Source organism: Seriola aureovittata, chromosome 6 (assembly GCF_021018895.1).
Source record: "Seriola aureovittata isolate HTS-2021-v1 ecotype China chromosome 6, ASM2101889v1, whole genome shotgun sequence".
In the NCBI taxonomy this organism is placed as follows: Eukaryota; Metazoa; Chordata; class Actinopteri; order Carangiformes; family Carangidae; genus Seriola; species Seriola aureovittata.
Genome location: NC_079369.1, coordinates 19,125,991 through 19,151,952, shown reverse-complemented (window position 1 = coordinate 19,151,952; position 25,962 = coordinate 19,125,991). Strand labels below are relative to the sequence as shown.

At 39.1% G+C, this 25,962-nt stretch overlaps 2 protein-coding genes across 4 annotated transcripts in view; both read right to left on the bottom strand.

Moving 5' to 3' along the window:
- Positions 1 to 174: 174 nt before the first annotated feature.
- On the bottom strand, positions 175 to 22,006 carry myo1f (myosin IF). Of its 2 annotated transcripts, none has more exons than XM_056377932.1 (29): positions 21,461 to 22,006; positions 19,268 to 19,424; positions 12,891 to 13,019; positions 11,453 to 11,542; positions 11,245 to 11,339; positions 11,040 to 11,127; positions 10,790 to 10,879; positions 10,322 to 10,453; positions 10,024 to 10,158; positions 9,336 to 9,468; positions 8,649 to 8,845; positions 8,437 to 8,517; positions 8,203 to 8,289; positions 7,909 to 7,995; positions 7,386 to 7,553; positions 7,033 to 7,118; positions 6,859 to 6,940; positions 6,641 to 6,747; positions 6,452 to 6,550; positions 6,195 to 6,339; positions 5,761 to 5,875; positions 5,503 to 5,672; positions 5,096 to 5,241; positions 3,602 to 3,748; positions 3,366 to 3,514; positions 3,141 to 3,203; positions 2,392 to 2,599; positions 1,109 to 1,269; positions 175 to 1,014 (listed from the first exon to the last, which is right to left on the bottom strand). In XM_056377932.1, the coding sequence occupies exons 2-29, from the start codon at positions 19,268 to 19,270 to the stop codon at positions 938 to 940; spliced, it is 3,270 nt and encodes a 1,089-aa protein (XP_056233907.1). In that variant the 5' UTR covers positions 19,271 to 19,424; positions 21,461 to 22,006; the 3' UTR covers positions 175 to 937. The 2 variants fall into 2 exon arrangements, with proteins under 2 accessions (XP_056233907.1, XP_056233908.1); XM_056377933.1 differs by lacking the exon at positions 21,461 to 22,006 and adding an exon at positions 19,658 to 19,787.
- A 253-nt stretch (positions 22,007 to 22,259) lies between these two features.
- adamts10 (ADAM metallopeptidase with thrombospondin type 1 motif, 10) overlaps positions 22,260 to 25,962 on the bottom strand; it is a 52,516-nt gene continuing 48,813 nt past the window's right edge. For both annotated transcript variants that reach the window (XM_056377930.1, XM_056377931.1), the window contains one exon: positions 22,260 to 25,836. In XM_056377930.1, coding sequence (XP_056233905.1) covers positions 25,727 to 25,836 — 110 coding nt within the window. In that variant the 3' untranslated portion in view covers positions 22,260 to 25,726. The remainder of the gene's footprint in view (positions 25,837 to 25,962) is intronic.

The following is a 25,962-nucleotide window of genomic DNA, read 5'->3' as shown; positions in this document are numbered from 1 at the left end:
AATCACATTATTTTACAAAAATAAATGACAAATAACAACAAAATGTAATTTTGACAAAAATAAACATGTAAATGATTCAGTCACCTTGTTCTGTTTCATTATTCAGAAATTTCTTATAACTTACCGATGATCCAATCTAGACCAGTGCAAAGTCATTGAGGTAAAATATGAAAATATATTTATTCTTTTTATTGAGCTGAAAAAACATATGAGGAATGGCAACAATGATATTAGTAATAACCCATGAATATAAAATATATTTTTTAAGTGAATCACAAGTATTGTCTTTGTTTTTTGATTCATCTGAAGCAGGTTTGTTATGGTGCAAATGTAACAGTCAAGTTCACTTGTTGCATATTCAACATTGTTCTAATACAGTATCTATCATTACATGATATTGTGCTGGTGACTAAATCGAGAATACTGAACAGTATTGGACGTTGCTCTGGAGAAAAGCCTATAAACACTGTAGACACCATAAAGCAATGCAGGTCACTTTTGCCTTAAGTGACTAACTTTAGCTTTGAGTAATATTCAGTGAAGTAACGGCTGAAATAAATGGTTTGTGGAAGTGTGGGTGAAGTCAAAGAGCTTGTTGCTAGGTCATTCTGAACAGGACAATCCGGCACAACCAGAGACATGAAACCTGAGCTGCTCTTTGCAGTGGATCTGTGTTTTAACGATAATGACCATAACAGTGAAGTCTCCTGTGCTTTGCTTGTACAGCATACTGCCAAACAAGTTAGATGTGGCTCAAATGTCAGTGAGGTCCACCTTTCAACAGCGCTGTTTCCATTATGGATGAAAATCTACCATGCAACCATGAACAATTCACAGGCAGTTTCTTTAGGGAACAGTATGTGCTGCTTTCAACAAATAACACATAATTCTCGACAAACAGACAAGAGGAAGTCCACGAGGAACCATCAAGTCTTGATCAGATCTTTTCAACATAGTTACCAGGGAAGAGACCTTCCCTTCCTCGGATCCTGCCCGTCCACCAGCCTGATGGATCTGCAGAGATAATAACGATAGAGACATATTGTTAAACAGCGGCAAATCTATCACATCAATCAAATCACTTTAGAGTCTGCTCTGATCCACACACCTTCTTTGACCAGGTCAAAGACATCATTGGCCTCGAAGCTGATCTCGTCCGTGTCCTGGCCAGTGTACTGATATAACGCCCGGCAGCGAGGCCCCTGGGGTTGAGGCTGCGGTTTAGGAGCAGGAGGAGGTCGCTGATTGATGCTCCTTTTCCTCTGCTTCCTGTGACAAAGAGAGAGAGATGACAAAGGGATGAAAGGAGCTGGAGATGACAAGAACTTGTGAAATTTCTTTAAGACTGGCTGGACAAACAGGGAGAGTAACACCACAGAAAAACAGAGAGCCGGGGCATCATTGTTGCAGGTCCTCAACACTTTCTAGATCTTTTATAGATAATTTATTTAAAGTGTAACTAATGATTTCATAAATGTCCATCAAATTATTTACTTGGCTTTATAAATCAGAACCAGTTTTATAAAAATAACAAGAAATATTCTTAAAAATTTTGTAAAAATTTACTTTTGAATCAAAAAATCTTAGCAAAAAGTTGCATTTGGGAGCTTTACATAAAAAAACCTACAAGTAACTTTTGGCAAAGAACTGCACAGTCTGCTCATAACACCCTTCCTCAAACACTGTAGGAAGGCTCCTAAAGGCCTTGCAACATCATATCAATCACTTGTGTGAAATGTTTTACTTTATTACTAAATATCAAATATAATTCTAAGAAAAAGAGAATTAGAATTTAAAATTTAGGTGAAAAATAAAGAGCAAAGTTTTTGGGTTTCTAGGCTGTAAAAAAAATCACTGTCACTGGTGCTTATCCTTCCATCTCTGTTATACATCTATTAATACATGCCCATAGGTTTTTGACTTTCTAACTACATTGGCAGTTATAAATGTTATCAAATGGATAATAATGGGTTTATAATCCATCTAGTCTGTGGCTGTAAATGTTAATAAGTTATAATGAATTGATTTTGGTCCATATCGCCTTCAGCCGTCAAAGTAGTCAAAAGGACTATTCACATTCCTGCTACTGATCTATAAAACTAGTTTATTAACTATCAATAAAGCCGTTAGTTACATTTATAAACCTTTTTTAATGGGTGTTCGTTACCATTTTTTTTCTTTTAGCACAGGTCACGTTGAAATAAACAGGTTTACAATTGTTGTCTTGGTATTCATTTGTTCTGGCTCACTGAGCGTTGAGCCTCACCTTGACATGCCCTGACAACTCATTAAGCCCGTATACACCGATTCTTAGTGACTAATCAGCTCCACCCACACATGCTGCAATCACCCTTCCTTCGTTTTTTCATTTCGTGCGGCGATCTCTCTCACCCTGACATGCCCTGGTCAGGCACATTGAGGAAGTCCAAGTTCCCTTGGTTGTACTGGTTGTGTGCTGGGGCTCTCGGCGCTTTCTGGGAACCCAGTTTGGGCGGGGCTGTGCTTGGTGGCCGGCCCTGTTTGTGCGGGGAGGAATATGTGGTATCTGGCGGTCGGTTTTGAGGGGCTCTGGAAAACTGAGCTGCTCCATTCTGGTGCGCTGAGGAGAGAAAAAGTGGACTAAAAGTAAGATTAACCCCCCAAAGTAGCTTAAGACTTTAGCACGCCTGAAACCTTGCAGAAATTCTACTCAGATATTACCTTAAGTATCAAAAGTACTCATAATGCAGACAGAATGACTCGTCAGTGCTATACTGATGCATTAGTTTACTTTGTACATGACATTTATGTTATAGCTTGTTGAAGTTTATTTTTAATCCTTTATATACTTTTCATCTATAACCATAAGTCATATTTTACAAGATGAACATCCACTTTGAATATCTTCAAAGTGACTAGTAACTGCAGCTGTCAAATAAATGTAATGGTGTACAATATTTGCCTTTGAAAAGCAGTGGAGTTGAAGATTAAATAGCATAAAATGCTAATACTGATGTAAAGTATGACTACCTAAAAGCTTAAAGCTTAAATATAGTACTTGAGTATATGTACTTAGCTACTTTCCACCAATGGGGATGTTTTTGTCAAGTCTAAAAGGGTCATGTATCATCTGCATATAATGATGAAAATGAAAGAGTTACCTCTGTTGGCAATATGATTTCTCCCTCCACCATAAGACTGTGGGGCACTTTTCCTGGTTGGCTCTAATAAAATAAATGCTCAGTTACAACAACATTTGGACATACGAGACTCAATGCATGATACCATTTTCATCTTTGTTTTCTCATGTATGACATTTTCTATAAAGCTAGCATCACCCATCCTTATTCCTTCCAAAGTTGGTACATTATTTTCTTTTGACGTACTGGAAGACTTAGGTAGACCGTCTCCTATTGTGATGGTGAGGGTCTTCCCTCCAGGTTTGAGCTGGGACAGGTCTCCTTGCCCCCTCTGGAAGACCACCACCCTTGAGCCTCCTCCACCCCAGCCCTCCTTCTTCACTCTGAACTCTAGTCTGAAATGAAAGAAGATGTGTTAGTGGTCTGTGTGTGTGAGTTTCTGTGCAAATATAGGCTGTGTGAATGTGAGTGTGTTTCTCTACCTGTCAGTGAAGGAGATTGTCAGTTTTCTCTTGGTCACATCCTCGTAGCGTTTAGACAGTAGGCTGAGAAACTCGGTTTTAAAGTTGGACTCCAGCAGACTGTCGTACTGGGCCTCGTGCAGGATGAAGAAATCATCCTGCCTCGTGCTGAAGAGAAGTAAAACAGACCATTAAAAGCTTCTGAGGCAAGATTAATAGAAAACTAAAGTCTGAAATTTATGAAGAAAATGTGTGTGTGTGCTCTCTGCTGAAAAAAGGCCTATTGGTGAAAAAATACAAGTATTTATAGCTGAGTTTCATCTAGCTGCTTCAGTTTCCTGGTTTTGTGCATGCTGGCTCACTGCCGCACTCTCAATGTTCACTAATAGAACAAAGCAATCATTGATGATGAGTAAAAAAGTCTCTTGTGAAAAAGGTCTATTCGCAGTGAAGCACTGAAAGAAGTTTAAAAGCCAGTCAAAGGATAGGTTAATGATTTTTCAAGTCTGCCTCAAAGCAAAAGTCAAGTGCCCATATGAACACTGAACCAGTTTTTGCTTGCTGTAATCTTCCCTCCATCCACTTCATATAAGCTTCAGATAAATGAGGTCTGAATTTTGTCTTCCATCACTTAAAGTGAAAGCACATTAGGATTTTTTTAATGACCAGTATGAACCGGAGGAATGATTACAGCAAGCAAAATCTGTTTCAATGTTCACATGGGCACCTGATTATTGTTTAATGACAGTTATAAAAAAGTGTGAAGTGAGAACCTATAATTTTAATCAGACTTGGGCTTCATTGAAACAGAAATGCTGACACTGCGCTGTGGAGTTACGTCTGGCTATATGAGACTAAGTCTGATCTAGTAAGACTGCCATAGTGATTTAAGTAAAGTGTAGCAGTGACAGCAGCTGAGGTATCACTTGAAGTGTAAGAGCTAAAAGCAGTTGAATGTCAGCTGAAGTCTAAGGGCTTTAACAGTAGTAATAATATTAACAGTGTTGATAACAATTATACTACTGAGCAATCAATCAAACTTTATTTGTAAAGCACATTTCATGCTACAAAAACAAAGTGCTTATAGTAATATTAGCTGCAGTATTAGTGTCAGTAGCAGTCATTAATTATGCATACATTCCTATTCATGTTACGTAGAACTCATTTACAGCTATTAATCTACATTTACAAAAACTCTTATGAATAAAAAATGCACTCTTGTCTCAGGGTTAGGGTTAATAACTTATCCAGTAATGTGTCTTTAATTATGAAGTTCATATTTGTGGAACTTCCTTTTTGCTAACAACATATAAAAATAACACCAGATTCTGTGAATTCTGACTTCAGAAGAATGTTCATTTCCTGTCTTTTCTGTGGCTGCAACAGTGGCTGCTAACACAGTGGTTAGTGACGACAAAGAAGCATGCTAGCTCTTGTATTTCCCCTCACAACATCAACCACAAATGTTACTGTTACTAGGTTTAGTAGTGTATCTTCTGCATGCTACAGACCTACCTGAGAGAGACGCTACTGATGCTTCCAAACTCGAGTTTTCGTTTCAGCACCTCCTTTATCTGTCCTTTCTCAGGTCCTTTTTTGATCTTCTCTCGACCAATCAGATAGATGCCCTTTGGGGTCAAGATTAAATCTCTCTTGATAGACTGGGTCATGAGGAAAAAAAGGAAGTGAGAACTATGAGCAATGTGAGAAAGGAGAAGAGGTATGGTGTGATATTTTTTGTCAAATCCACGACGAGCATTCTTACTCATCACTGTAAAGAAGAAAAACTAATGATTCATTTGTTACCTCACATCTCTAACATCATTTACTTTCTTGTTGATCAAATTTGGTCATAAAACTAAACAAAACGTTTTTCCTTCATTCTTTGAAGAATAACAACACAATGCTTCATAAAGCTTCACCTTGAACCTGCGATCAAACTTATTGACTGAATCAGCAAAGTCAACGCGCTCCCTCTTGGCCAGAAACTGTCGCAGCTCCGGCCTCTGCTCCAGACCGAGGTAGTCTCCGACAAAGTTCCTGTTGATGCTGTTCTTCCTCCGTTCCTTGGAGTTGTACAGGATGTCTGAGGCTGAGTGTCGCAAAAGTGGACATTTCGAATCATGAACTGGAAACTTGTACTAGGTGGATACAGTATGGAGTGTTTTGTCTTTACTCACCCTCTTCTCTCATTTGTTCATACTTCTTCCTGGCAATGTATCTTCTCCAGGCTTTCTGGATGATCCTGGCGAAAGTGTCAAACTTCCTCTCCCTCATCTCCTCGAGTAGAAACAGCTGAGGAGCATAGAGCATGTGGAAGGCATTTACATGTATCATTCATTTCTGAATATGTTTTTTTTTTTTTTTCAATTTTATGGTCTTTCAGTCTCTGTTCAATAGAACATTTCATTGTTAAATGAGCCACTGACAAGTATCAGCACATTATATAAACTCCTTAACACTGTACAGCAATACACCAGGAAGAGGAAGTTTTCAGATACTTCACTTAAACCTGATTTAACCTGACTGGATTTTTCTGGCCACTTGAGGGCAGCAGAAGATGCTCTCAATTAAAGTAGCTCACCCAGAATGAAATATATAAAAAGTCTGTTACCGATTCAGGGTTTTTGACGAAGACTTTGGTGCGTCCCATCTGATACTGGTCGTTATCCATGTTGACAGACCGAAGGAGGTGAAGGACGCCCTGCTGCTCTGGACCCCTCCAGCTCGGCCATGTCTCTGCAGTCAGAATGGCATACCTGCAGTGCACACACCAAGAGTCACTTCGAGCGTGTTTGAGACGTGTTCTTCTTTCAGGACAAACACACAGAAATGGATGCACCAATAAAAAACGTGTGGCAATAAACTCACCTCATCAGAAACTTATTAAAGATTCTGCGGTACGCGAAGCCAGCTCTTCTTACACGTATGTTTTCCCGCAGTCCAAGGTATTCAACCTGATGTCTAGCCCTACAAACAGATAGAGTACCACCATTCATTAGGAAGTGTTTGCTATATGTTTTAGGATATGTGTAGATGCTTGACAGTGATGATGCTGACCTGCTCTCCTCCCAGTCTTTCGGTCTTTTTGTCTCATTGGGTTTGATACAGCGGATATAGTGCGGAGTGCACTTCATCAGGGTGTTAACCAGATCATTAGCTTGTTTCTGTTGGAAGCATCAATGTGAAATCAAAGTATTGTTGGAAAAACATAACAGAATGATAATTACAGCACCTCATATTTTTACTACTTGGTTACTCTCAGGTTCAGCTCTCACCTTGATCTTGGAGCTGGCTGTGGTCGGCCTGCTTTTCTTATCTGTGTTGAGGTGTTCAGGAAACAAGCTGCGGATGAAGTCACTAAAGAGACGAGTTCAGGGGAAATTATTTTCACAACATACTTTACGAAATACACCATAAATGAAAACACAAGGTAAGTGTAGGAAACCCACTATTCGCTGCTTTGCATGAGCTCTATGAGGTCAGGGAAAAGCACATCCCGGTTTCTCTCACAGAAGCCGTTGATATCATATGACACCTAAGGTGACACCAAAGGTTAAATTAAAGTTTAACAACCAGATAAGAATAAATATTAACAACAAATGAAAAACATTGTCAGGTTATTTCCGTTACAATTTTGAATTCAAATTTGCTTATGGTTTAATGTGTTCATGCCAACAACAAGTCCGCTTGCTTCCTCTGAGTGTGATCTGTTAACAAACTTTACAGGCAGCAATACTACTGTTCAAACTGAAGTCAATATACATCTGTTACAGTGAATCAGACTCAAAGTCCGGGTTCCTACCTTGCCGGCGTAGTGATGTACGACAAAGCCGTGGTTCCAGCTGTTGAAATGTTCATGCGTCCCCACAGCAGCCTGCAGTTTCTGCAGCAGAGTAACATCTGCACCCTCTCCTTTGGCATGCATGGTGGCACACACATCATCCAGCACGCTCATTATACCAGGAGGATTCTGTAACGAGAGGATGGTGTGGATGAATTTTTTGTCAAATATCACCACTCACAACTGATGCTAAGTTTTTTTTTTCTTTTTTTTTTTTCCAATTCCTCAATTATAATATTGGGAAAACCATAAAAGTCAAGCAAGCACTTTAAAATAGGATATTTAGATGTTTCAGTCACAGGAGGTGATTCTTTTGCTGTCCCCGACTTGTCCTAAGAACTACAGTGCTACCCTTTTTCTTTTCAGGTCAATGCTGAATTTCCTAATGGAGAGCACCCAACCACTTCAGTAGCGCGCCTGTTTTTTCTTCTGAACCATTTCAAATTAATCTTTGCTGGTTAAGGTGACACAGTTAGGACCTTACCAATTTATTTTCAATGAGGTCACACACAATCTTGTTGTTGAAGTACTCGATAGGTGTCCACTTGATCCCCTCCTGAACATACTCTTCCTGTGAGGAAATTAGAAGGACACAACTCAAAAGGAAAACTGATTGAAATAAGTTTTAAGACAGTGGATTTGAAACATTCACAATTGTATTCAGACTGATTGATTTCAAGCTCAGTCTTTGCCTCTAGCAAACACAGCCCCATTTACTGAGCATAGTGTAGAGATTTGGAGACAGAATTTACAAAAGCAATAAATGTATGCTAGCTACCTGCTCTGCCTTCAGAGTGAGTTCAATAAAGATCTGTTGCAGTTTCTCGTTGACAAAATTGATGCAGAACTGCTCAAAGCCATTTCTCTGCAGGAGGAGAACACAATCCAGTCAAATTCAGATTATCACCACAGTAAAACAAACCCTGCTGTGATGTACCAACCATAAAACTAACATGGTTTTTTAGTGGCTGCCAATAAATATTATGGAAGAGTATGTTGTAAGAGGGCTAACCTGGAATATCTCAAAGCCATAAATGTCAAGTACTCCAATACTGAATTCTTCATAGGGTTTTTGGATGGCTTTATTTATGGCCTGGAGAAGACAGAGAGAATAAGAGCAGAAGAGAAATATAAAACACAAATGCATTTATTTCAAGTCATGTAGGTTATCTCAGGTGGTTCTCAAGTCTCATTTCATCCAATCTGTTTTTGTCGCTTGTGTACCTCAACCAGATAGTCGAAGAGTCGTGCATAGAGGGCTTTGGCCAGAGCATCTCGTGTGTAGGTGGCCTGCTCCTGGTTCAGGGTCACATTAATGGACTCAGACTTCCCTCCCCACTTTGAATCCATCTTCCTGCTGGTCAGCTTGTCCTGCAGACGGTTGGGGTCGATGCCGAGCAGATAGGCAGGGAAGGCGAGCACTGGAGCATGCAAAGACAAAAGTTGTGTTTCAAATCAACATAAATATATCAACTGTGTCAAAATGAGGCTTATTAAAAAGACTAAGATACACTGCCAAAAAGCGTCTCCATCCGCTGTAAATGTTGTTGTTACTGTGGATTTTTTTGAAATAGCGAATGTGTGATGGTAATTTTTCCACTGTGGATGTTAACACTAATCATCCGTTGAGCAGGAACTCAGTGGTCAGCAAACAATGGAAAAGATAAACAAGGTACTGATGCACACAGATTCTCTCAATTAGCAGGGTGTCTGCCATGGGACTGTTCCTGCCATGGTGAGCTCTAATTTACTCCTATCCCTTGGGGAGAAAATGGGCAAATTTATGTGCCAGGTGGGAATGTGTGCACACATGCATGGCTGGGTGAATCCATGCGTGTCTGGTGTATGCATGTGTATAAACATGAACAGTGTGTGTGAATGTGAAGGTGTGTCTGTGTGTATTTTACTCACAGTCTGTGCTCTCCACCTGCCCATAGTTGCCTGCCTCTATGAAGCTGATGTTTCCCAGGTGGAGGATGCCTGCGATGATCTGCAGCACCTGAGCCTGGATGTCGCCTGGGATCCCAATGACCTCCATGGCTTCCTGAAGACCACATCATAAAAAAAGTATGCAAGTATAATAAGGAAAAAGGTACTTAAAGTAGTAAAAGCCCTCAGCGCAGAAAAATGCCCCGAGTTATTACGTGACCTTGGGGTTTTGTGCCAAAATCAAACAGTAAGATCGACATTGTTTCAGCTGATTTTGTTTAATCTTATTACCACACAACAAAACAGTGACTGAACAGTTCCATCAAAGATCAATATTCCCTTTCAAACATCTCAAATTGTTTAACGTGAATAATTGTTAGACGGAAAAAGAAGTGAAACTATCTGGTAATTCACAAGGGAAAAGTCAGAACAAATAGCATGAATTTGTGTAGCATAAAATGTTTCTACTTGCTGATAACTTTGATCATCTTGTGACCCCTTCAATGTATCTAGTAACCCCTTAGAGGGGTCTAACCTGCAAATTTTAACCTAGGGCCTACCAGCAGGTTAATCCAGCCATGTGTGCACACTCTTTCTGTTATGGAGTGAGGTAAAAAAAACAATATACCAGGGATAAACCACTTATAGCATTCAATTACTGTTGTTGTACCATAGTCTCTTGGAAGTCTTTGCTATCATTGGTTCCATCCACCTTGTACGTCCCAGACTGGTTGAGGTAGTAGTAGTAGTCTGGGGTCATGATGCCCAGACCTTCTTTCTGCTGAGCGTTGGCGCCCTCTATCAGCTGGAAGACAACAGTGCAGTTAAAGGAGCAGTTAAACGTGAACATTAAAGTAATGCCTCTCAAAGTTGGCACCAAAATAGAAAAGAAGCTTTTATATGATTGCTGTTTTTATATGAAACATCTGCAACTGCAACTGCAAACACATTTCTCATTAGCCTCTGACCTGATAGTAAATGTGGAAGTTCCTCTCGTTCTCATTCTGGCTCACCACCCTCGACTTCTCTAGTAAGAAGTTTGAGATTTTGCCGCCATCAGGCTCGCCTCCTTTGCTGAACTGAATCTCAAAGTATTTCCCCTGGTAGATGTGAAATCAGATCAACAGTCAGAGGTGAGAAACATGCTGGCAGATGATAAATTTGACAGATGCAAACACTTGTTGAGATATTTCTGTCTGCTTCAAAGTGGTGAACTAACATTGCCATCTCGAAGGTCACGCCACTAGCATGGCTAAGAAATAAAAACTTTAATAACAAAAACAAAAATGGAAATTTATTGAAACCTCCTTCTTACTTACTATAACTTTAGGTGTAAACAGCTACAAGTACATGTCTTAATAAATATCAAGTCCAGTGGTTAATTTAACTCCATAGACATCAGCTGCAGTTGGTGCTGAAGTAAAGATCTTACTCACAAAACGACTAGAGTTGTTGTTCCGTACAGTCTTGGCGTTACCAAAGGCTTCCAGCAGAGGATTTGACTGTAGGATGATGTCTTTTACATGCTACAACACACACACACACACACACACACACACACACACACACACACACACACAGTAACACAGTAATACAGTGTCAGATACAGCAGAAATACCACACACCACGCTGCAGGAAGTTCAAAGGTATTGAGTCATAGTTAAGTAGCAGTAATGCTGTCTCCACCTGCACTTTTGATCCTCCACCTGATACTTTGGAAATGTAACCCATGATGTATTTGGCAGCCACAGTCTTTCCAGCTCCGCTCTCACCGCTACCACAACACCATAAAGGCATGAAAAAGAGGACACAACATATCATTACACAAACTGCACCAGCACATGGCAAGACGTGATGCAGCACAGAACAACTCGACACAAGATGAGCACACCTAATGATGACACACTGATTTTCTCCATCGATCATCATGTTTCTGTACATGTTATCACTCAAGGCGTAGATGTGAGGTGGATTCTCGTATTGGGCCTACGGACAGAAACAGAGCTGTGGTCAGTTCAGGTTAATGGAGCCCGAACTGCTACACCACACATTGAAAATTTACAAGAATTGGTTATAAAATGTTGAAGAATTTTACTCACAGCTCCTTGATAAAGTTCGATTTCTCTGTCAGTGAAATAGGGCATCTGTTTGAACGGGTTAACTGATATCAACACGGGGCCAATATAAGTCTGAGCGGTGAAGTTAAGCAACATGATGGAAAAATAAACTTATAAGCTCTAAAACTTGAGCCTTACATATATATATATATATATATATATATATAAAATTGTAATTGCAGTTAAAAATGCTAAACATTTCATGTTTCCAGCTCCTCAAATTATAATTTATGCTGCTTTTATTTATTTTTCTTAAATAATTCTTATTTATTTTCATAATTTTGCGGTTTAGACCGTTGATTGGGAAGGTGTCGCTTTGGGCTTTGGGTAATTATGATGGGTATTTCTCACATAAATTTTAGTTACAGTCCAGATATAAAATTGTTTATAATGACCTCCACGTCAACTTTACAATTGTACAACAATTAGGCCAAAAACTTGTTTTGTGAGGTCACAGTGACCTTGACCTTTGACCGCAATCTAATCAGTTCATCCTTGAGTCTAAATAGATATTTCTGCCAAATTTGAAGGAATTCCCTCAAGACGTTACTGAAATATTGTTCACAAGAATTGGATTCACGGACAGACCCCCCGAAAACATAAAAAATCTTGCTTTTCTATTAATTTATGAGTAATAATAATTTAATATATAATATAACACTTGCAAGGGCTTTATTATCTTGCCAAGTTTCATGGCAAACAACCTGGTAGTTGTTGAGGTATATATCAGACAGCCTGGGGTGTGGGTGGTAAGGAAATACTGAGAACATGAGCCCACCACGACCTCAGTATTTCCTGACCTGAGGTGACGTCAGCTGTTTGCTTGCAGATTTGATGTGGCACAATCTAAATATTGGTTTCACGTTCAGCTGTGCTCCAAGAAGACGGAAGTGAGCTGTTGAATCACACAGCGAATAGAGAAGAGGAAGCGTGAATTCCTTTTATTTATGCGCATTTATTTTTGCATTTGTTTTTTAACTTTATAATTATCCTTTGGTCAGTATACTTTGGAGCGTTTTGTGTAATAGAGATAATTCAAAGAAATATGTTGAATAATGAAGACTCTAAAGCCCCACATTTCACCGAATTAAGATTTAAGATTAAGATTTTTTTTTTGTAATTTGTCACTTTTAGAGGCTTTTGCATGATAAAGGATGAAGGTAGGTGCACAGCTGGTATCTGATCAGAGTCATCTTACTGACACTTTGAGGCTGAACTTCCTGTCCCTGTTAATATGACTTCCTGTTCTCGTGAAACTAAATGAGAATTTAAATTTGTTTGTTTATCAGGAGGCCCAATTTTTTCAATTGCAATGCTTGTTTATCCTACTGGGGTAGTAGGTATCGATATGTGTGACACTCAACAATATTTCACAAAAATAGAAACAATAAAATAATGGTAATGTTAGGATGTAGGATACAAAGATGTAGTCGTCCATGTATCTTTTCTTGAGGTTGTCCACAATGGCGTCCTCAGTGATCTTGGACAGCAGGACCATGTCGTCCACTCCACTTTGCTTCACATTTTGACTCTGCCAGTGGTACTTGGCCTGAATCGCACAAAAAGAAACAAAGACATTTTAGGTGAACGATGAGAGTTCAGTTATTATTTATTGATATCTTAACCCTTTCTAAGTTGTATAATTGATATGAAATATCACTCTGTCTTAGCACATATTTTAAAGGGGCACTCCACCAATTTAACACAACAAGTTCAGTTTACTGGTGTTGAGGAGTACTAGTCAGCAGCTGAATCATGTCTTTTGTGGCTCTGGAGAAGACTTACAAGTTTGAAAAATAACTCTAAAGAAAGAAAGACAGAAAGAAAGAAAGCAAAGACTGTATTATACAGATATTTATAAGTAGAATAACAACAGAGACAAGTCTGGCATCGGTACAGATGTATTTTTAAAAATGTAACCATGTGTGGTTGCCATTACAGGAAACTGGGGCGGTTGCCAGGCAACAGGTCACAGATGAGGTGAGCTCATTTTCTAACTTGGACATTTTAGAGAAGAAACATCAAACCTATTACCCAGCTTGAACATGTATGGTACCTGTTAATAAATAACACGGCGATGAAACAACAACCACATGCTTTAACTTAATGGTTGTTGTGTCGTGAAATGACTTCCGTGCTTTTGGGATTCAGAGGGTGTTCCTCTGATCGCACAGGCCGCAGTTTTCCAGTTCAAATTGTTATAGACACCTTCTCTCAGAGCCTTGAGCTGAACTGGTATTCTGTGTCTTGGTTTTCCCTGAAGGATGCTGCTCTGTTTGATGTGTGAAGTCTGACTGGTCTTGTCATCGGAGTGGTGGTTGGTGTGGTCTGGGGCTTCTACCTATATTCCGCGGGTAGGAGCTTACATGTAAGCTTTACATGCTGCATCTCAGACCGAAAAGAAAATCATAATATCAGCTGAAGGTCATAAAAGACCTTTTAACAGTTGTTTCAGTGTAGCACAGGTGTTGTAACTGTCACAGTGATCCAACATGGACACTCATCCTTGGTATCACAAAAGTCACTTCTAGCCAAGGTCTGATTACCAGCCATGTATATGGGGCTTCTTCCCAAGGGCCACATACCTACACGCACTCACAAATTTGCATCATTGAAGTAGAATATTGATAGCAACACTAATTTCCAGGAAACTTGAGAACGTGTTAGCTGCTATAGTTATCAAGTACCCAATTATTACATTTAAGCTTCTAAGAAAAAAGAAATAAAGAAAAAGAAAAAAAATAGTTCATAAACAAAATAAATAACAATTACGCAGAAATATGTTTGTGAGTATAACTGCTGAGTTGGCCTGGAGTGTGTTTTATCTGTTGATCATTGTATCAGTGAAACACTGAAACACAAAACTAAGGAATTTCCAGTGCAGCCGAAAACTACAGGTAAGCATGCAGTTCAATCAATATGCAGCATAAACATCAATTAATGAATATTTACTGATTCATAAACAGATCTAATATGTATGGCAACTCAGAGTAATTTTTGTTTGACTTTCTAGGAAACTCTGATGGGATCTAATGTTTGTTCATGAAATATTTTTCACTTACCCATTACATAATTTCCTATTTTTTTCTTAAAAACTTGAATATAACAAGTAGGAACTTAATATCTGCAGCAACTAACACATTCTCCCTTTTCTTTGTATTTAGTACCAAGGTGTGTAGGGCTTTCTTGGGAATATTTGAGTAATTAACAGTTAATTATCATCTCAGTTTTCAGGAAATTATGAGAAAAAGTTTCCAGGATATTAGCTGGAGAATGTGGGACCTGTAAAATAAAGTGTATCAACAGGTCCTCTATCACCCATCTTTAGAAGACTAGTTGGTTTTCTGGGTGCCTTAGGAAATAATGAAACTGTCATGTATAGCCATGCTTCCAGCTAAGTTTGATCGGCTTAGACATTTTCTTTTGCTTAATATTCCTTCTTTTTATTGTCTTTATTTTGCAGAAAAGCGTGTTGAAACTATTCAGAAACAGTTTCATGACACCAGTAATCTCTCTTCATAAAGACTTATCTATGGGATCATCCTAAAAAGGAAAAAAATAAACATTTTCATAATTTCTTCATTGATAAGCTCTTAAATTGTGCTGGATCCATCAGTACCAACTCATGCTGTGCAGGCAAGCAGGGAGATTTATTTTAAATTCTACTGGAGATCACAGAGTTTCCAAACATACCATATGTCATAACTTTTAGGGAAATGTGAACAAAAAGATGCAAGAAACATTTTACTATTTCAATAAAAAACATGAAGCTAGGCCTGAATTCAATCAGGAAGTATCTTTACACCTCTTCCATTCACAATTCTCTCTCTCACCCACTTCTTGTAATAAGTTGACTTCAGGTGTTTTCGGTAACCAATCAGATCATGATTTTAACTAGCCGATCACGTTGTCCCAGTCAAACTTTAAAATCTATTCTGGGCTCTCCTGCTGTCAGCTGTTATTTCAGTGCGTATTGCTGTGACCCTCCTCCACCCCATTCACCTCTAGTCTCCATATCCAGTGCCAGGTCGAGCTCATCAGAGTCCACTCCTCATCACATCAAGATCACCAGTATTCTCTTCTTCCCATCACCAGCACCAACCCCAGCGTTTAGACCCCGGAGAGTTTCCTATACTTCACACTTCCTCACCCCCTTTTCACATCTGATGTGTGATCACTATATATATATATATATATATATATATATATGATATGTGGTGTCAATCAGTGTGTATTATTATTTCGAAATATGAATGTCCTCTAGAGTAAATTCAGACATGAAGTCATGAGTTAAAAGCTACTTAAAACCTGCAAAACTAAAAGCAGCAAAGCTACTAGTCTGTTAGAGTTTTCACACTCTCAGGGCAAATGTGTATCATAGACTTAAAGAATAAATTTGGTTTTGTTCTGATTTTTTTCTTCTTGACAACAAATTCCATGAAAAGAGCAAAACCAACAAAGGTTATCTCTTGGTACTTAGTATCAATTCATTGTTAGTTTTGGTCTTTTCATGGGACTTGTTGACAAAAAGGGAAATCCAGTGAAGGACCCCAAGTGGTTTGAAATCTCTACCGATCACATTAGAAGCATTGCAGCATAAAAGGAATTACTTAAAGGTCCCATATTGTATAAAGTGTGATGACCATTTCTTCTTTGATTATTAACCCATTTATACCGGGTGCTGCATAGTGCAGCATTGAGTCTCCTGCCGGCTGCTGCATTGTTGATTCCTCGTCATTTTCATGACGCATCAGCATATAAATATGTAAAATACGTACAAATATATCATGAAAATGATAAGCAGGTCTAGGTTCTATATTTATACTGTGAAAGTATCAAAGCGCTCAGTCCACAGAGAAATGCACACAGCCTGTATTCAGAAACTGTGCCTTAAAACAAGCTGTCAGCACTTCTGTAACCTTGTGATGTCACAACAAAACAGTCACTGCCAACCATGGCCCAAGCCCCGCCCACCTGGACCCACCATCCAACCTTGTAGGATTGGGTTTCTCTGAGTGTTTACCTGAAATCTGCGATATTTTTATTCAATCACTCAATCTTCTGATTGGTTGACTGACCTGCTGCTACTACAACTCCAGAGACAAGCCTGAGAGAAGAGATATAAAACTACACTGAGATGGTTTTTGGTACGCAAAAGCACAAATATATCTTCTTATGGATATCAAAACTTCAAATAAAACACAGGAAAAGTGTAAAATATGGGGCCTTTAAGCTTTGTGAGCCTTGACAACAGTAAGACTGGTTCAGCTAAGGTATATAGGATTATAGATTATAGATTATATCTTCTTGTATACATTTACCCATTCTCCTTTTACATAAAAATGTAATGAACGCTCTCCTCACCTCTGGGTGAAAATGTGTCACTATGTCAGGGCTGGATGTCACACTAAGGCACAATTAATGTCATGCCATGCCAAGAATGTGAAGAAACAAATATTTGGTTACATTTACTACAATCCAATAGTCACTTTTGCTCCTTTGAAATAGATGGATCAGTTGCTGTTTAACATTCACCTCTCAATCATACCACATGATCTTCATCAGTAGATGTAGTTTGCCCAGTTGTCATGGAAATGTACATGTTAAAATGTCCACAGTCTGAGCACTTAAAGTATTTATAGTCCCAGCGACTAATTGGACCATGAGGTGAGATTCAGCAAGAAATCAGCCATACAGAAATAAAATTTGATAATTTTATTTATTTATTTATTTTTTAAATCAAATGTTGTGAATCAGATGTTTTGCCAAAATATATTAAGGAACAGATTGTTAAACATGCAAGACAGTTTTTTTTGTGAATGATTTGTGGACTGTGACATCTCTGGAAAATCACTGGAGCCGTTTTGTTTGTGATGCTGCAGTGATTTCAAAACTCAACAACAACGACCCATACCAGAAAAAGGTTCCTAACATTTCCAATACTCCACTGACGTCACTGGGAGCAGTTTTCATTGTGAAAAACCTTCTACTCTGCATTGAACAGTTACTAGAGAGATGTTGCTGTTGAGTTAAAATGCAAATTTCTGAGGCTTTGAAAACCACAAACAAAATGCCACTTAGCCACCGTTGTGTTGTGGTGTTGGCAGAAGTCACAAAATCTGGCTTCACCAAACATGAAGTTTCTTCCCTGTGTTGAAATAAAAAAAAAACTGAGTGAGTTCACCCTTTTACACCATGTCAACTCATCAGAAGTTATTTCTGTCAGAGATGCTGCCTTTGTTACTTCACTGTCAGCGTATCAGTCACATCTTACTGAAAAATCTAATTTTTTTAAAGTATATTTTTTTGGGCTTTTGTGCCTTTATTGGACAGGATAGTGGAGAGAGACAGGAAATAGGGAGGCAGAGAGAGGGGGAATGACATGCAGTAAAAGCCGTCCGATGCGGGACTCGAACCGGGGCCAACTGCAGCGAGGACTGTAGCCTCTACACATGGGGCGCCTGCTTAGACCACTGCGCCACACGACGCCCCTGAAAAATCTAATTTTAAGGGGATTCGTCTCTTTGACTTCACTTTGGCATCAATTACACAGGTGACTCTTATTTTGATACAAATAATTCAAAACTAAAGATGTTTAATACTGGAACTAATGGTAAATGGAAAGTATTTATACACACACAATAACGGTACATCATCAGGGGCAGTTTGGGGTTCAGTATCCTGCTCAAGGCACTTCGGCAAGCGAACTGGAGCAAACAGGGATCGAACCACTGAAGTTTTGATCAGTGAACAACCCACTGTACCTTCTGAACCAGAGCACATCTCTTAATTTCACACCACACAGTTTGTTTTCTTTGCACATTTTGTGACCCTTAAACTCGTCTGTTTGGACAGATGTAAGAGTTTTAATAGGCTTTTTGCTGCATGTTATTACTCACACAATAATGATAACTCCCTCTGTGCTGCAGGATGTGTGATTTTGTGTGAGGACCCTTCTGAGTGTGAGGAGGAAGTGTCGAGACAGAAACTACAGGCCTCTCCTGTCGTCCACTTCCCCCTTTAACACCTCACTGCTACCGCTTGTGAAACCCTCTAAACTTTGTACATGCTACCGGTTCTCTTCCTGCATCTGCCTGCAGCTTGCTTCGTCAGCCCCCCCTGAATGAAAAGCACTGTGTGAGATGAATCTTATCAAACTGAGATTACAGTGAAGCTAAATACAATCATAGTAGATTTAAGATAATGTATTCTTTTCTGCCTTTTCTAGCATGAACACCACATTTCATGCTGATTTCTCTGTCTGTGTACACTTTTCATCTGTGTTTTCTTACTGTCACAAGTCCAAATGTGCTTTTATCTGAAATGTGCTCACAAACCAAAGTACAGAGCAATGTAAAAAATAATGTATTTTGCTGCCTTGAACTAGTTTCAGTGAAAGGGCTTGTCCTGAAAAAGAGGAAACTCAACTCTGCTGCCGCTGTGAAGGAGCTTGTATTCCCTGAAGTAAGTTCCCTGAAGTGATGGCCTTTTAAGAAACACTATGAAATCTATCATCACTTCGAAACTGACTTTAAAGCATGAGATTCTCTTTTTGCCAAAAAAGGAATCTACTGACATGAAACTTGCCATGACCCAATTCCACCTTTTCAACTAGATAACTTCTTTAAAATGTCTTTAAAATGTTGTTTTTGTCAGAAAAACACTCAAATTCTAATTTTCTCAGATCTATGTTATTGTTAAAATATCAGCGGGCAGATGAAGCGAACATACACAAGCTGTAGTTTTAGGACTGTACACATGTTACAGCTGAAAAAAAATTAAGGTGTGGTACTGTACCATTGTTCCTGTCCTGTGGGCCTCTCTTCCTCCTCAGGTGTCCACTATCCAGACAGTGTGTGTTTGTGTGATGTGTGTCGTTAAAATCCACAAGTTGACCTCCTCAGATTGCAGCCATCACCCAGCAGAACAGTGAGAGCCAAAACCAGCCAGCGACCTGCAAGACATCAACTGCAAAATTCAAAATCTACTTCCTCGTACTCCCACGGATGAAGTGTGTGAAACAAGAACTGCTCTGAGATCACACACACACACGCACGCACACACACGCACACACACACACGCACGCACACACACATGCACACGCACGCACACACACCATGCATGTTAAGCCACTACTTCTGTATTTCTGTTATAGTCATGTCATTACATGGAGGATGAAATAATTACCTCCGGTTGGTGACAGTGTCTGTGTCAGAAGATCCACAGGTTAAGGGCACAATTATTCACTCAAGTTAATTTTTCACACAAGTGTTGATGGCAACAACAACTGCAAAGTGATAATTACAACAATCTGTTGCCAAATGATGGTGTTTCAGTTGAGCTGCCGGCTCCACCCAGGCTGTGGTTACTTCACGTTGTGTTTGTGTCGTCAGAGCGGCAGCTGCTTCCAACGTCCGTAATAACTGATGCAGGTTCACACAGAGTGTACACTGTACTGACAGGACTGTCTGTGTTTATGTATGTGTGAAGGTGTCAAACTGTGTTGTTTTTGCTGTGTTTTATGTCACTTTGAGTGAGAATGTTTTCAAGTACCTGCAAAGCAAATTTAGACCAAATGGATGAGCTCGCATACATTCACGGGCAGGTTTAAAAAAATGTTGTATTGGGAGGGTGGGGACAGGCCTGATTTTTAAAGAAGAGAGGCGCACTTGTTAAATGTGTCAAGACTCACATTCTTGGGATCATGAACTGTATGTTATTATTAGCTGCATTTTCTTTAATCATTTCAAGAAATATGCCACGAAGAGATTATGGGCCCCAGGACACATACTATATGTAAAATGCCAGACCCCATCTGGTCGATTTTTGTTAGTTTGTATCTATATGTCACATTTTTTGTGTCTGTTTTGCCTTTGCTGTTACTCATTTTGCAGCTTATGTCGCTTTTTGAGCTTTTTGTTATTTGTCATTTTGCGTCATTTGTAGTTGTTTTGTGTCTCTGTGGTTACAGATCAAAGTGTTTATCCAGTGAAAACCCATCTGAGGTGAAAAAGGTGGCAAAGATGTCAATGTGGTGGTGGTATGTGGTACATGTGGTGTGTGTTGTCTCAGGAATTAGTCTCATGTTACAAAACAAATTCAAAAGCATATTGTTTATTTACATCGTGGATATTACAGTATTGCTCTGTTTATATTATCGTAGCATAAAGAAAATGGAAATTGAATATTCAGCTCCTTTAGTTAAGTAAAGTTACCAATGTAAAAATACTCCATTGCAAGTAAAAGTCCTGCCTGAAAAAAATCCTACTTGAGTAAAAGTACTGGTTTGGTCTGACTGGTATATCATTAAATATGACGTCATTACATGTTAAACACTGAGGCATCAGTGTTTAAGCAGCAAATTACTGTTGTATCTGCTGGAGGTGAGCTTGTTTGAACCACTTCATAGACAGAGTTATATACAGGGACACCAGATAAATCTGGTCCTGAGATGATAAATGTGAGAGGAAAGAAGAAAAAACTAAGTTCTGATACACAAATCAGTTTTCAGACTATTTCTAATCTTTGACTTTTCATTTGAACATTTACTGATATTAAACCATGTGAGACATCTTGCTATTCCAACCATCGTGGTAAATATTAATCTTAAAAGTAACTAAAGCTGCCAAATAAATGTAGTTGAGTATATTGAGCTATATTTCCGTCGGGAATGCAATGGAGTGGAAGTTTAAAGTAACCTAAAATGGAAATACTCAAGCAAAGTACAAGTACCTCAAATTTGTACTTAAATACTTTAGTAAATGTACCTAGTTATTTTCAACCACTGTACGTTAGTAACGTTAAACGTCGTCCCACAGCAGCGCTAGCTACGTTACGACTGTGACGCTACACGCAGACTGTGACGCTACACGCAGACTGTTACGGCGTTCGCAAAATAAACTCAACTCAACCTAGTTGGCAAAACCAAGCTTGACATATCCTCATATAGGACAATAAAGATTAACATAAAGTTAAGTAAGAGGCTCTCACCTTAAGGCGTGTGGTACAGACAAAAACTGACGTCCAATTAAAAGACGTCGCACGTGCCAGCCACTGAAGCCAGGTATTTGTTTTTGTTTTTTGTTTTTTTGGACAACTCAGAAGGCGTGGTTCTCACTTCACTCCCTGTCTCTGTCCAGGCAGACTACTAGTGTACTATGAATAAACATTTAAAAATGCCTTTATAGCTGTGCACAACCACATTATAGAGTGTTATAAAACGTCCATTAAATGTTTGTTTACTGCTTATAAATGCTAAATTGGGGGAAGATAAGTCTGTTTTTCCTTTAAATTTTATTTTTTATTTTCTGGTTTGTGTGTGTAGTCTTAAAAATTTCTAAAACAAAATTTCCAGTATGTCATCCCCCTCTTTCTTCCTATGTTTCATGTGTGTCACTATTGCTATTATTTTTGAGATAGCACATATTAGGAGGCTAGAAAGGACCACACATCTAAAATCCTTACTTTTACAACTGACCCTTTCTTTCACTTTTGTCCTAGGTCATGAAAATCACATTGAAGACATATGTCTAAGCTTCATTGAGACAAAAGGAAAAAGTTGTTGCTTCAACTTTTCCATGAAGTTTGTCTGATCCAGAATTAGACGACCTTCAATGATGATCTCAGCCTGCCACCCCCGGTTGGACGAGAAAAGGAGGAAATGGAACTATTTCAGCACAAGTACAGAAAAATGTCTGTAGCACTGATACAAATACAAGTATCAGTACCAAATGCACAAAGGATGCCAATGACAGCAAGCTAAAATGACCAAGTCTCATTTCTTAAAATCAACAATGCACCATGTTTAATCAATTTAATATTTCCTTTTAAAAAGATGTACATGGGGGATGGATTCATCTTCTATAGTATTGAACAACATACAGTACATGTCATGTTATAATTAACATGTGAAAAACAAAACAGAAGTTACCGGTACTGTCCCTCTTATTTATTCAGAAAAAAAACAGGTTCACCACTCGGTGTGAACCTTTATTATAGGCCCAGGTAGATATAGAGAAAAAAAAATTAATGATCACTGGCAATTATTCTTTGAAATATCTTCTGAAACATTGAATGTCTGACAGTATGTGCAACTGAAAATGTTATAAATAGTACTTCCACCTTTTCAGTCCTGAATAATTGCAGGGAGACACTAAATTTCATATAAAATGTATGTTTCTATGCTCCACATGGATGGATTAGCAGAGCTGGCCTAAGACAAACATGGGTTGATAATCCCAAATTTGGTTTATTGCCCCCAGAATGTTTTTTTTTTTTTAATTCCAAAAATTATCGGAGCACCTGGAAATCGTTTTGTACAATGAACCCCAATAACTTTTTACAGTATTTGTCATATAACCCCCAAATTTGTTCTGTGAGCTGCATTTTAGGAGCACTTTCGCTACTTTACCCAAGTCGGGGAATGGAAGTTATGATAAAGATGGGCAGGTAAACTCAAAGAGGGCCCCTGGTGGGTGAGGGGTCCTCAGCAGCTGCACTCTTACACCTCAGGCCAGCTCTGCAGATTGGTATTATTACAAAAGGCTCAAACTGATTTTTGAATAATTAAACTGTTAAAACAATAATTCAGAAACAATGACAACAACAGTGAACTAATAGCACCAATCCAAACCGAAGCACCACAATAACAAAATGGAACAACAATACTCCCCATAAAGACACACTGTAGCTTCCTCTCTTTACAATGAAATTATGTGACATTTAGTGGAGCTGCTTTCAGCTGTCATCAGTGTGAACATATGTGAAGAGTCCGGCCACAGCGGACTTCAGAGCACAGTGGACGTCGCAGTGACGCCATCAGACCTGGTGACTCATTAGAGACTGAGGCAGTATTTCTAAAAATATTCTCTGCAGGATGGAGAAACAGCCAAAACAGCATCTTTAAAGATGATGTCAATAAAACTCTTCAATGAAATCTGTGCTGCACAACTTTGGGTCAGGTGACATCTTTCCTGTACGATAGCACATAATCATATCACTGTCTTTAAAAGGAAAAAAGCTGACGTGGATTCACACAGGAAAGGATGGTTTGCGCACTGAGGGAAAACATCCGCCCCAAATATCTGTGCATTAATAACTCATTTAACCGCTGTGCTGTCCTGCTGATGATTTTTAGATTCTTTTAGAGAATTCGGCACCCAACTGTACGCTGAGTGTGTCGATCCATTAAAGCAGCAATAATCAATATTTTTTATAATAATGGATCAAATGTGAAAACAATGTGACAATGTGAAAGGGGTCATTACCTATGAATCGTCACCCACATCTGCAGCTGTCCTTCGCTTTACAGAGCCTGATACTAGGTTTCAGCTCTTTCTTTAGCTGTCTGGCCACAACCTCACTGTTTTAGTTCACTCTCACCACTCAGGCAGCTGTTTTCAGAGAGAAAGCTTGAAAAAGCCACTGTACACTACTTGCTCAGCACCAAACAGACATAGTTTGCAATTGGCTTGTGAACACAGTGGAGCTTTTAGCAGCTAAAAAACCATATCTTTCCCTCAGGAGTTGATGGAGAACAAAAACAGAGCTAAAAAAAAGAAGAAATATTGGGATCACATTCACCAGGAAGACACAAACATGACTCCAAAGGAATGATTAAGTTGCTCTGTAACTGCTGGATGTGTAAATAAGCAGCTGTTGGCTAACAAGTTCACTATATCAACTTAAACGGTGATAATGTGTCAATGTTGTGTTCACAACTTGTTTCCCAAACACCCAAAATAATCATTTATTGCAGGTGTAAAATTAACACACTGGGAGATAATTTTAAATTAGCTTTAATTTAGAAAACTGTGTGGTAGAAATCTTCTCTCCGCAGTGTGAATGCAGCCAGCCATGAATAAACCAGATCTGTGCCACATAGAAATCAGATATTTTATGTGTGTGTATATTTTATGTGTGTGTAAATCCATCCTCAGATTAGCGCTCTGACTATAAAACGTTCTTTGAAAGCAGTGCAGTCAGAGGTCTTCACTCCTCCGCACTGGGCCTGTTCCTGCTGGCAGAGCTGACTTACTGTGTCTCACTGTGCTGTGAATTTCCACTCACAGTAAAAGTTACTAGCACTGGCGAGTAAGTGGTAACATGTGGCAAAAATAATCCCCCGTCCAAAAAAAAAAAAAAAAAAAAAAAAAAAAAAAAAAAAAATCAACAGCAATGCCCACGCTGAGGGATTTTCAGATAATGAAAATGAGCTGAGCTGTTAAAGTTCCTTTTTGAAGAAAACTTTATGCCACAGTCCGCAGTGAAAGCACAATATAACATCCCATAATGTGAAAATGTCCTGGTGATGTGAGCCCTGCCTTTGCTCACATTGCTAAAGGCAGCGTGCAAAATGAAGCACTGTTTTACTGCAGAGGTGATAACATGTAAGCAAACTAACCAAAATGGCAAGACTATGGCAGGTTCACTGCAGTGACACAGTTATAGCTTCCATGGAGACATCAAGTCAAATCACATCAAAACAAACATAAAGTACACAAGTCCTCTGACTGCTGACACTTTGTGCAAATCAAACTCTGCTCATACTCCAGATGAATAACAGCGAGAACTTGGTGAATACGATGATACGGAACAAAGCAATAGCAGAAAACATCGCGGTCAAGTAACAACTATCAGATAACATAGAGACAAATCTTTCATTTCATGATATAAGATATTCCTTTTCATGGGCAAAGATATCTGGAAAATCATTTTCTTTACAAAGTGGATTTTTATTATAATTCATAACTAAGCAGATACCACCTGTTAACATACAGGTTTAAGAAATTTAGGCCACTGAAGCAAAGACAAACTCAAGAGTACTGCGACCAGTCCTGCGGCCAAAGTGAAATATAAGTAGCACCAAAATATTACAACAGAGAGATCGTTTAGAGAGACAGAGAGAGAGGGTTCATCCTAATAGACGATGGAGGAAAGTTACTCTCTCCCTCTCTCTGCCTCTCCAGGTTTCAGCAGCCCTCCCTCCAGTGGAATGTATAAACTCAGCTCAGGCTGTTTTGGCCCAGCTCGACCCAGAGAAGCGTCTGGTCTGGTCTGGTCTAGATTCTGGCTGGAAAAGGTCCCTCTGACCAGTTACAGGACCAGGTCAGTCTGACAGCATCCCAGTTAGATCTCACACTCCTCTGACAGAGGTAGCGTGAGGGCTGCTGTTACACGGCTCAGTGGGAGGGTTTCAGGCTTACTGTATGTGAGTGTGTACAGGACCCAAAGATGGATGCTGTGTGTTTCATGGTGTCAGTGTCCCTGGCAGGTCTTGCAGCACATTTGTCTGAAATATGGCCGGCTGCAGAACTTGAACCTGAGCACCAGGGGGCAGTAGGCCACAGTGTTCACATCTTTACACTCTGCAGGGGAGACACACATGAAACAATTTAATTATGGCATTAGAGTGATATATTTTTACAGCAGATGTTTTAGAAACACTGCAGGATTTCAATCAAAATATCAAGAAATTAGTCACTTTTATCAAC